General features: G+C 47.2%; 1 protein-coding gene across 1 annotated transcript in view; it reads left to right on the top strand.

Moving 5' to 3' along the window:
* DBNDD2 (dysbindin domain containing 2) overlaps positions 1-9,815 on the top strand; it is a 38,695-nt gene extending 28,880 nt beyond the window's left edge. The window contains exons 2-4 of the mRNA XM_023724454.1: positions 7,343-7,489; positions 7,685-7,822; positions 9,118-9,815. Of these exons, the coding sequence (XP_023580222.1) occupies positions 7,351-7,489; positions 7,685-7,822; positions 9,118-9,323 (483 nt within the window). The 5' untranslated portion in view covers positions 7,343-7,350 and the 3' untranslated portion in view covers positions 9,324-9,815. The remainder of the gene's footprint in view (positions 1-7,342; positions 7,490-7,684; positions 7,823-9,117) is intronic.
* The last annotated feature ends 1,672 nt before the right edge of the window (positions 9,816-11,487 follow it).

Below are 11,487 nucleotides of genomic sequence, written 5' to 3'. Positions count from 1 at the left end.
GCTCACAGGCATTTAAGACCCCAGACGCTACTCACCAAGGTAGAATGTAAAACAATGTCTTTATAAACTGTTAATGCCAATTGAGCTAGATGTTCTCTGAGACCTGGGTTATTTTGAAGTGTTGTGTTTAATTTTCAAATGTTTTCTAGATATCTTTCTGTTATTGACTCCCGGTTTAATTTTATTATCTTCATAAAATATGTTTTGTATGATTTCAGTTCTTTTAAATTTGTTGAAGTTTGTTTTATGGCCCAGGATATGGTGTATCTTGGTGAATGTTTCATGGGCAGTTGAAAAGAATGTATATTCTGCTGTTGTTGGGTAGAATGTTATGAAAATGTCAATTAGGACAAGTTAGTTTGGTAGTATTGTTTAGGTTTTCTGTATCCTTACTTTCTTCTCAGTCTCTTTGTTTTGATTACTGAGAGAGAAGTATTGAATTCTCCACGTATAACATAGATTTTTCTCTTTCTTCTTTTAGGTCTTTTTTTTATTATTACTATTATTAGTTTCTTTTTAGTTTTTATTTTGAAATAATTTCAAACTTACACAACAGTTGAAAATAGTACAAAGAATTTCCACAAATAATTTAAGCAGCTTTACCAGTTTTTAAAGGAGCTTTGGTAGTGCAGTTAAGTGCTTGGCTAGTAACCTAAAGGTTGCTTGACGGTTCGAACCCACCTAGTGCTTCATAGGAGACAGATTGCGTGATGTACTTCTGTAAAGATTACAGCCAAGAAAACTCTGTGGGGCATCTCTTTAGTGTCACATGGGGCTGGTGTGAGTCGAAAACAACCTGACAGCTCCCAACAATAACCAGTTGTTAACATTTAGCCACTTTTACTTTATTATTCTCTCTCTCTCTTGGTTTTTACTTCATGTATTTTGAAGCTCTTTTATTAGGTGTATACACATTTATGATTGTTGTCTTCTTAGTGAATTAAACCATTTATCATTATGTAATATCCTCTTCATCCCTGGTAACATTCCTTGTTCAGCAGTCTAATATTGCCACTCCATTGTTCTTTGATTAGTGTTTGTATGGTATCTCTTATTCCATCCTTTTACTTTAAACATATTTCTTTATATTTAAAGTGAATTTCTTATCAACAGCATATTTTTTTGTCTTGCTTACTCCTTACCGCCAATCTGTTACTCTTTTAATTGGTTGCCTTTTTATTGATAGTTGTATTAAAATCTTCTATCTTGCTAGCTGTTTTCTATTTTTCTATCTGTGCTTTGTTTCTTTATTTCTCTTTTAATTCCTTACATTGGATATCATAGAGGAAGTCAAGGAGTAACCTATTACCACTCCATAGGTGTCAAAAGTAGACAACAAGATTTATTTAGTCACAGCAAGAGAGTTTATTACTTATAGCACAACAAAGAACATGAGCATCAGTGTAGTTGTGTTGTTTCCCCTGCCCTGAGTCCAACAGGCAATGCAGTGGGCCTAGATGCATAGCACACAGTGGTCTTGCATTGTAGTCAGGGAACCCAGGCCCAGCACTTTCTATAGCAAACAGTATGTAAGCTTGCCTTTGTCTGGAGACGACATTACCTCATCTCTCAAAATTGCCAGCTGTATTAACAATCCTGAGCAAGGGCCCAGGAGCAAAAGAGATCAAGACCTTATAATCTTGACATACTAAAATGTGTCGAACACAAGAGGACTGGTGAAGACACCTCCCAACACTTTTATGATTCCATTTTATCTCCACTATTGGCTTATTGTTTATATCTTTTAAAAAAATTTTTTTAGTATGTTTATGTGCATGTGAGAATATTAAATATACCATGGACTGCCAAAAGAACTAACAAATCTGTCTTGGAAGAAGTACAACCAGAATGCTCCTTAGAAGCAAAGATGGTGAGACTACGTCTTACATACTTTGGACATGTTGTCAGGAGAGATCAGTCCCTGGAGAAGGACATCATGCTTGGTAAAGTACAGGGTCAGCGAAAAAGAGGAAGAACCTCAATGATGTGCATTGACACAGTGCCTGCAACAGTGGGCTCAAGCATAACAATGATTGTGAGCATGGCGCAGGACTGGGCAGTGTTTCGTTCTGTGGTGCCTAGGGTCGCTAAGAGTCGGAGCAAACTTGACGGCACCTAACAACAACAACAACAACACGTGCGTGTATGTTTGTGTATTGGTATATAATCATTTTGGGATTCTGCAAGCTTCTTGGTTTGATATGTGTAATTCTTTTTGGAAAATTACTGGCCATTATCTCTAGATTTATTTATTTGCCTCATTCTTTCTCTATCTCTTCTCTCTCTAACTCTTGGATGTTCTGTTCTTTCTTTCTTCTTATTTTATTTTTTTGCTTTGTTTTGTTTTGCTATTTTTCCCCTTTCTGCTTCAGCTTGGGCAATCTGTATTGACCTATTTTTAAATGCACCAATTCTTTCTCAGGTGTATTGAGTTTACTAATGGGGTCCATCAAAGGGATTCTTCATCTCTTTTACGTTTTTTATTTCCAATATTTCCGATGACTCTTAAAGTCTCTGTCTCTTTGCTGAAACTTCCCTTCTGCTCATGCATGTTGTCCACCTTTCCACCAGAGCCTCTAACATAATTTAAATTGCCTGTCAGATAATTCCAACATCTGAGACATTTTTTGAGTCTGGTCCTGTTGATTGCTTTGTTTCTTCACAGTAGATTTTTTTTTTTAAAATAGAATAGCTTTATTTTGGTGTGTCTTGTAATTTTTTATTGATTTCTGGACATAGTGAGTGGAATAGTAGGGACTGAGGTCAATATTATTTACGCCTGAGATTGGCACATCTCTTCTTCTGCTGGGTCATTAGTATGGGGGATTGAGTCAATCTCGCCAGGAGTTAAACTAAATTTGGGCTTTTTGCTTCTATGGATTTTCAGTATCTGCACCTCCCAGGGATTCTATACTCTCATGCCAGTCACACTGGGACTTTAGCAATTCAATCAATATTTTAGCTGAATTCTTCTTACCCACTTGCATGGAGACCTCATCTTCCTCGTGCTCCACAAGTGAACCAGTGCCTGCATCTTATCTCTCCCTGAAGGCTCCTGTCCTTCCTTGGAATTCAGGTTTATTGGTTGCCCTACAACCTCAGTTCTCTGAAGGGTTCAACAAGAATTATTTTATAGGTTATCTGATTATTTATTATTAGTATGGGAATGATGTTCTTCCCAGCTTTCTGCATCCTGCATGGAAGCCAGAAGTTTCAAGACATCTACTTTTGCACTGCTCCCTTTGACTCCTTTGGCTGTCCATTCAAAGGTCAGCTTCTTGGGTCTTTCTCTTTGCTGACACTCTTCCAGCATAGCCCCTAATATTTACAGCTTGAGATGCTTTTTCCCTCTTAACTCCTTGCAGCGAATATCTGAGAAGGGACAGAGGTTTCTTATCTGTCAAACATCCTGTTTCCAGGGATAAGCCTGAAAAATGAGGGAAGTAACTTTGGGAGCTGAGCTCCCATCCACTGCACTGTTGATTTGGCCTCAGTCCTTTCTGCTAGGAAATGGGACCAAGTATCTATCCATTAGTGAGGAATAAGAATCAAACTGACTGGAGCATTTCTTGGAAGATGAAAACTGCAGCAGGATAAAAGGAGAACAGGCTGGGAGTAGTGGTCACAAACAGTCTCTGGAAGCATTCTGGTGCCACCACTTACTAGCTGTATAACCATGGGAAAGTTCCTTCACCTCTCTGTATCTGTAAAATGGAAACAATAATAATACTTACCTTACTAGATTGTTAAGAGGGTTAGAAGAGTTAATATATGTAAATCACTTATAAGAGTGGTGGCACATAATAAGCTCTGTAGAAATGTTAACTATTAGGACCTCCTATAATTTCAGAAATTTGTGGAACAGAGCAGTTTCCTCCCTTTCTCAGAACCAATTACAATCAAAACAGCTAATGTTTACCAAGCATCTCCAAAGTGCCCAAGTCCTGGACTAAGGGCTTTATCCGAATTATCTCATAAGAGGTAAGGATTAATTATTCATATTTATTAGACATGGAAATAAACGATCAGAGAAGTAAATGTTTATACAGCTGGCTAGAGGCAGAGCTGGGTCTACAATCCAATCTGAGAGGGTCTGATTACAATGCTTGTGCTCTTAACCACCACACTTGTTGCCTCCCACAAACTAGTTTCCACGCTTGTAAAATAGTGAGAAAGCTGCTTGCTGTATTTCTCTCACAGGGTTGTTTGGAGATCCCAATAATAGACTAGAAGAGGCAGTGCTTTAGGTGTATGCACAGATTGCAGTCCCCTGACAGGGAAACCTGTGTCGTCCCTGTTCACACTTCCAGCCCTTTGCATATGCTCCCCCCTCTCCCTTCTCTGCTGGTTGAGCTCATTTCTTCAAGGCTCAGCTCAGCTATCACGGCCTGGATTTTATTCTAACAATGCAGGAATTTAACCAGGGGGTGACACATCAGACTTGCGTTTTGAAATGACGACTGATTGCTGTGTGGAAATGTCGTGTAGCAGGGCCAGAATGAGTACAGGAAAACCAGATAGAAGGCTACTGTAGGAGCCTAAGCGAGCGAGGGCGGTGGAAATAGAAATGGTGGATTGGAAAGATACGTAGGAAAGAGAACAGACAGGAAATGGAGGTGTCTTTTAATGTGGGTGGTGAGGGAAAGGGAGGTGCCAAGGGTGACTCCTAAGCCCTGTCTTGTTAGTGGGTGTTTGTTGAATCAATTACTGTGTGACCCCACTGCAGAGAGAGGCATCTCAGACAGACCCCATACCCCCAACGCGGATTCCCGAGCTCCAAGCGCAAGGGGACAGTGGAAGGAAGAGAATGGGCACACTCAGCCCAGAAGCTGTTAGATTTGAACACTTCTGGGCACCGATCTGAGTCTGGAGGCGCTGCGAACGGGGCAAACGCTTCCCCTCTGGGTCCTGCACCCCACCAACCCAGAGGTGCAACACCCCGTTAGCCCCGTGGAGGATTTGGCTCCTTGCCGGCGTCTGGGGGCACAGCGCAGTGGCTCCCCGCCGCCTCCCACCCCCCAGGCCTGACCCACCCGTCCTGGCGCCCACCACGCCCAGTGCACTGGAAGGCTGGGCGGGAGGCTATGTCTAGTCCTGGAGTCAGGAACTAGGGCGTCGGGTGAGTCCCAGGGCTAGGGGTTCTCTGCCGCAATGCACCTGCCCTGATGGGGTACGGAGTCAGTCTCCCTCCCTTCCCCAGGGTGCGCCTCCTCGACGGGTGCACGCGGAAACGGGGCCAGCGTGGCCGAGGGGCCGGGAGGCAGGACTGCCCTGGAGTCGGAGCACAGCAAGTATGCGTGGGCCGAGCGCCGGCGCGGGTCCCGGCAGCGGGGCGGCGCGGCCGGGTGCAGTGAGTTTCGCGGAGCGCAGATGGCCGGGGGAGGGCGGGGTGCGGGAGCTGGCTTGGAGCAGGATGCGTGCGGGAACTTTCTGCCGGCCTGGGAGGGAAGTACGCGGGGCCGCGTCGGCAGCCGCAACGCAGCTCTGGCCGCGGGCGGGGTCCGCTGCCCCTCCCCCACTTCCGCCTCCCGCCGCCTCAGCGTCCAGGCTCCCAGGGCTCCACCGTCCCGGGGGAGCCCGGCGGCGCCCTACCCGCCGGCGCGGGCCGTTCTCACGCCCCCGCTGCCTTCTGGTCGGCGCGTACACACCGAGGCTGGGGTGCTGGCGCTGCAGGTAGGGCTCGGTGTTGGCGGGGGGAGGGGGGCACAGGTGCGCGGGAGGGCCGGGGACTCAGGACGAGTGGAATGGCCGGGGTACTTCAGCCCAGCGGATGCACTGGCCCTTTTTAGGGAATTGTCCGGCTCGAGCTTACTTCGGTGCGGGTGGGGCTGACACCGAGGGAGGGCTCCATTCTGCTGGCTCTCGGCCGGCCAGCCCGGGCGGCCCCCACTCGCAAATATCTCCACTCCCTCCCCAGCACCTTTCGTCTCATAAACAGCTCCCCTCCCTCTCTCCTTCAGCACTGGCTCCGCGGCCGTTTGGATCTCATGAGTCCCATGGGGCTGGGGGGAGGGGAGGAAGAGGGGGCGTCCCAGAGCCGTGGTTCGCCCACCCCCCCCTCCCCCCGCCCTTACCCTCCTGCATGAGCAAACCGCCCCTGGAGCCCTGGGTATTTTTAGCGTCGTGACCTGGGCGGCAGCTCTCAGAGCCTTTCCCTGGAATCGGCGTCATTGCCTCTCTCCTCCGCAGCCCGGCCCGCTTGTGGCCACACGGTCTCCCCACACTTCCTTGGCCCTGTCCAGCCTGCCCCAGCGCCTGTGGAGTTGGCCTGGGTCTCAGTTACGCGGAGCCCAGATGTGGTATGGGGAAGGCAGCCTGCTGAGGATGCCTATCTGGTCGTCCCGGTACCTCGGGTGACCGGCTCGAACAGAACCCAGGAATGAGATGGAGTGAATGGGGGTGAATGCATAGGGCCTGGGCGGGCGCCGAGCTCTGGTGTTCTGGAAAGCTTTCAGCACAGGGGCCAGAAGCCCTGGTCTGAATTGGACCCAGGACCTACCCTTCCAGTTGCTGCTCACTGACTCGTGGGAGATAAGACAGAGCAAGATGTGTCAGAGGAGAGGCAAATGAAGAGCTTGGGAGTTTAAGAAGAGAGCCATCGGCCACTAAGTGGCTGGTGCATCAGAGCTTCACGTTTTACAGAGCTGCTGCACAAGCAGTGCCTTGTGTTTGAGGCAGGTAGGATGATTCTGCCATTTTCAGATGGGGAGACTGAAGCTAGAAAGAGGATTTACCCAGGGACAGAGCCAAGTCTGAACTTCATGTCTTGTGTCTTCAGAGCAAGGGTTGGTGGGCATGTGTGTGTATGTCGGGAGAGAGAGGAGGGGCAGGGGCTGCTTTAGCCCTTGGGCTTGAACGGATGAGCAGGAACCAGAGTTGCAGAGGGAGAGGAAGATGACTCTCCTCCCGGAGGTCTCCATCCCTCTTCCTTTCCCTGGGAGGCTGGGTCCATTAAGTGGAGAAAGTGCCTCCCCCATTTGGCCTGGGCCAGCCCCACCAACCCCTCTCAGAAGGGCATAATACTGGGACTCGACCATTGACCGCGTTCCCTGAATACAGAAGAGCCTCTTCTGCTGTGCCTGGAACTGGCATCCCCTTTGTGGAGACAGGGCCAGCCCCGCCTCTGCCTGAGACTTGAAGTTCCTGGGATGGGCCCTGGGATGGGCTTGGTTTCAGGGAAGGGCAAGGAGGTCTCGGAGCCCAGAAGTATCCAGGCAGGAACCAGAGGATTCAAGAAAGCACTGCTGGGATGCTGGCTGCAGTGGGGCTCCCCAAGATCAGGCTCCCACTGTATTCTCTCTCAACTTCACAGCCGTGTTTGTCCTGCTCTCCCACCCACCAGGAGCTGACATGGACCCAAATCCTCGGGCAACCCTGGAGCGCCAGCAGCTCCGCCTTCGGGAGCGGCAGAAATTCTTTGAGGACATTTTACAGCCGGAGACAGAGTTTGTCTTCCCCCTGTCCCACCTGCATCTCGAGTCACAGAGACGTAAGTCCCAAGTCCTGAGGAGAGGGGAGGACTGGGCCTAGGGTGAGGTAGAGGAAGTCTTGTGGATCCTGAATCTTGGGGGCCCCCTCGGCTCTTGCTTTCTTGACCCTCTGAACTTCTCTCTGGGACCAGGCAGGTACCTTAATCATCCTGTGGCCCTGGGGCCTCCTAACTTGCCCCCTTCTTGATCTGCAGCTCCCATAGGTAGTATCTCATCCATGGAAGTGAATGTGGACACACTGGAGCAGGTGGAACTTATTGACCTTGGGGATCAGGACGGAGCAGATGTGTTCTTGCCTTGTGAAGAGGCTCCACCAACTCCCCAGACGTCTGGTATGCCCTCTGCCTTGGAGACGTGGGCACCAGTTAGCCAGAGCAGGATGGCGGGAGCTCTGAAGTGAGGCTGTGGGGCTGAGCTGGGGAAATGCACAAGCAGGGGCTGGAAGTGGGTGTCTCCACCAACAGAACAGCCACCTGCTCAGATTTTAGGGAAGTATACCCTGAGGGGAGCTGGGTTACAGATCCCCAATCTGAAAATCTAGGACTGTCCAACCTCCGCCTTTGTTAATTTTACTCTTGTAAAATTAATGTAATGTAGTTAATTAGTTATTTAATGTACTCGAATAATGTAAAAATTACATTTTCACATTAAGCAATTTAAGTAGTTCTAGTCATAATAATTATATTACTATTTACTGGGCGCTTATTAGGTGCCTGATGCTGTGCTAAAGTACATATATAATCTCACCCCTCACAATGTCCTGTCAGGGTAGATGGTATTATTTCCATTTTATAAAGAAGGAAATTAGGCTCAGAGAAGTTAAGTCACATAGCCAGAAAGTGGAAAAGCTGGGATCCAAATCATGTCTGTCTGATTCCAAAGTTCATATGCTTAACTTATAAGATAGATATTCTCACTCTTTGTTGATGGCCTACTATGTGCTGGACATTTTATAAGCATTCTTAGATTTCATCCTCAAAACACTTCTGGAATATAAACCCCCCCACCAAAAAAAAAAAAAAAAAAACCCATTGCTGTTCCTGATAGAGGTAGAGTCCTGGACAGTAACACAAGGAGGAAACAACGGGAAAGTGATAGCTCGAAAAACCCATTGCTGTCGAGTCAAGCCTGACTCGTATCAACCCTGTAGGACACAGCAGAACTGCCCCATAGGGTTTCCCAGGAGTGGATGATGGATTCAAACTGCCTACCTTTTAGTTAGCGGCTGAGCTTTTAACCACTGCGCCACCAGGGCTCCTCTGGAATATAGGTAATCCCTTTTTTGAGAGAGGAGCAGGGTCCTTGAGAGGGAAGGTGACCTTCCCAAAGCTACTCACAGCACCAAGTAAGTGATGTAGGTTGAACTTGAACTCTTTGATTGATATCCTCAGAGCCCAGGCATGATGTAGTGAAGTGAAAGAAGCTAGGAGTCAGGACACTGAGGTTTTAATCCTGGCTCTTTACTGTACTGGCTAAGTGACTTTGGACAAGATCCTGCCCCTCTCTGGGACTCAGTTTCTCCATCTACAAAACGAGGAGGCTGATAGATAATCTCTAAGAGTTCTCTGAGTTCTCCTGCTCTCTGAAGCCCTGTCTGTGGCCCTGACCAGCTCTTCTTTCTGGGCAGGGGTGGATGACCATCCGGAGGAGCTGAGCCTGCTGGTGGCCGTGTCTGACAGGACCACGTCGCGGACCTCGTCCTCTTCCTCTGACTCCTCCACCAACCTGCATAGTCCAAATCTGAGTGACGGTGGCGCAGACACACCCTTGGCACAGTCCGATGAGGACGACGATGGGGGTGATGGAGGGGCAGAGCCTGGGGCCTGCAGCTAGCAGTGGGACCCTGCCTATAGACTGACCAGTGGAGTTGGCCATTCTCCACATTGAGGCCCTAGGCCCAGCCGGAGCCCTTGGGGAGAAGACCAGACTCTGTACTTGGCAGTAGGTGCCCAAGGGAAGGAGTGGTGGTGGGATGGTATACCCTTTTGGAAATTAATCCTCTCCTCCTTTACTGCTAATCTTTTCCTCCTGTAACCCTTCCACCAGTTATCCCCGAGGTAGGGCTTGCAAGTGAGGAGATGGATGATGAGCTAGGACAAGATGTCATGGCCTTTCTTAGTACTGTTCCCTCCCCCAAACTATTCCACAGTCTGCTAATGGGCTCCCCTAAAGCCTTGTCTGTAAGTGGACATGAATTCCTTAGCACTTCTAGTGAGGTGGTACTCCAGCCATCCTGCCTCCTGACATCCTTTTGGGAATAGGGCATGGTATAAGTAATAAACAAATAATACACCAACCATTCCACTTCATTGTTCACATTGCAAAGAAAGGAAACCCGCTATGTTTCTTTAGCTCTCTAACCAATACCATATCCCCATCACTCATTTATTCCATTTATTTAGGAAATATTTATTGAATGCCTGTTCTGTGCAAAGCATTTGGAATACAGTTTTGAACAAGACAGGGTGTTCCCCTGCCTTCATGGAGTTTACTGTCTATGGAGGAGAAAATCAAGTAAATACTGTAATTCACAGTGTAACTGTAGCACAATGAGTAACTACTCTGGTACCAGAGAATAGGAGCTTCTTAACCTAGGCTGTGTGGTCATTGAAGAGCTGATTTTTAAGCTGAGATCTGAACAATGAGTAGGAGTTAGTTAGGCAGGGGCCATAATTCAGGCAGAAAGAGCAGTTTGTGAAAAGACTTTAAATGGAGAGAACATAGCTCTGAGAAACTAAAAGGTGCTCAGCATAGCTGCTGTGAATTTGAGGAGAGTAGGTGGCACAGTGGTTAAGTGCTCAGCTGCTAACTGGAAGGTCGGGAGTTTGAACTCACCAAGTGTTGCACGGGAGAAAGATGTGGCAATCTGCTTCTGTAAAGATTATAGCCTTGGAAACCCTGTGGAGCAGTTCTACTCTATCCTACAGGGTTACTATGGGTCAGAATCAACTCTCCTACAATGGGTTAGTAAGAGATGAAGGGAGAGGTAAGATTGACAAAGGGTAGGTCATGAAATGCTTTGATGCCTGAATCAGATTTCGATTTGACTACTAGTTAAAGGGACTGGAAATATCAGTGACTTATGGTATAAATTTATTTTCTCATATAAAATCTGAAGATAGGCAATATAGGGCTGTATGGCAGCTCCATAGTAATTGGGCACACAGCTTCCTTCTTGGCTTATTTTGCTCAGCTATCCGGGGCACATAGCTGGCATTCTCATGGATACCTCACGCCTAGGATGGCTTTTGGAGCCCCAGCCATCATGTCCTTGAACCTGGCAGAAAGCAGGAGGAGAGATTAGGGGTGGGCAAAAAGGGCACAGCCAGCTGTCTTCCCACTTGCCTCTTCTGAAAGTTCTAACCAGTAGCACCCACTTTCATATCCTTGGCCAGAACTTAATAACATGACAGATGTTTCTTCTGCAGACATTTTGTAGACACAGGGACACAGCATTATCTACAAGAAAGGAAATTCTGACTTTTGTAAGGACAGTAATCCTTTCAGGTCCCAGAATTACCAGTGTATCTGATTTCTGTACTACCTGTCAAACCTCTCGGGAACACACTGGCTCCTGGGGACACTGGGACATAGAGTCCTTTAGCAGGGCACTGCAGAAGTTGGTAAAAATCTTTAGTTTCTTCATCTGTGGTTGGTGCATAAAGTTGAATAATAGTCACATTAACTAGTCTTCCTTGTAGGCATGTGAATGTTATTCTGTTAGTGACAGCATTGTTCTTCAGGATAGACCTTGAAATGTTTTTGACAATGAATGTGATGCTGTTCCTGTTCAATTTGTCATTCCTGACATAGTAGACCATATGACTGTCCAATTCACAATGGCCAATACTAGTCCATTTCAGATCACTAATGCCTAGGATATCAATCTTTATGAGTTCCATTTCATTTTTGACAACTTCTAATTTTCCTAGATTCTTACTTAGTACATTATCATTAATGGATGTTTGCAGCCGTTTCTTGTCATTTGGAGTTGTGC

Source organism: Trichechus manatus, unplaced genomic scaffold, assembly GCF_000243295.1.
Source record: "Trichechus manatus latirostris isolate Lorelei unplaced genomic scaffold, TriManLat1.0 scaffold00008, whole genome shotgun sequence".
NCBI lineage: Eukaryota > Metazoa > Chordata > Mammalia > Sirenia > Trichechidae > Trichechus > Trichechus manatus.
Note: the sequence above shows the minus strand (reverse complement) of the source record. Positions and strands in the feature narration are given on the sequence as shown.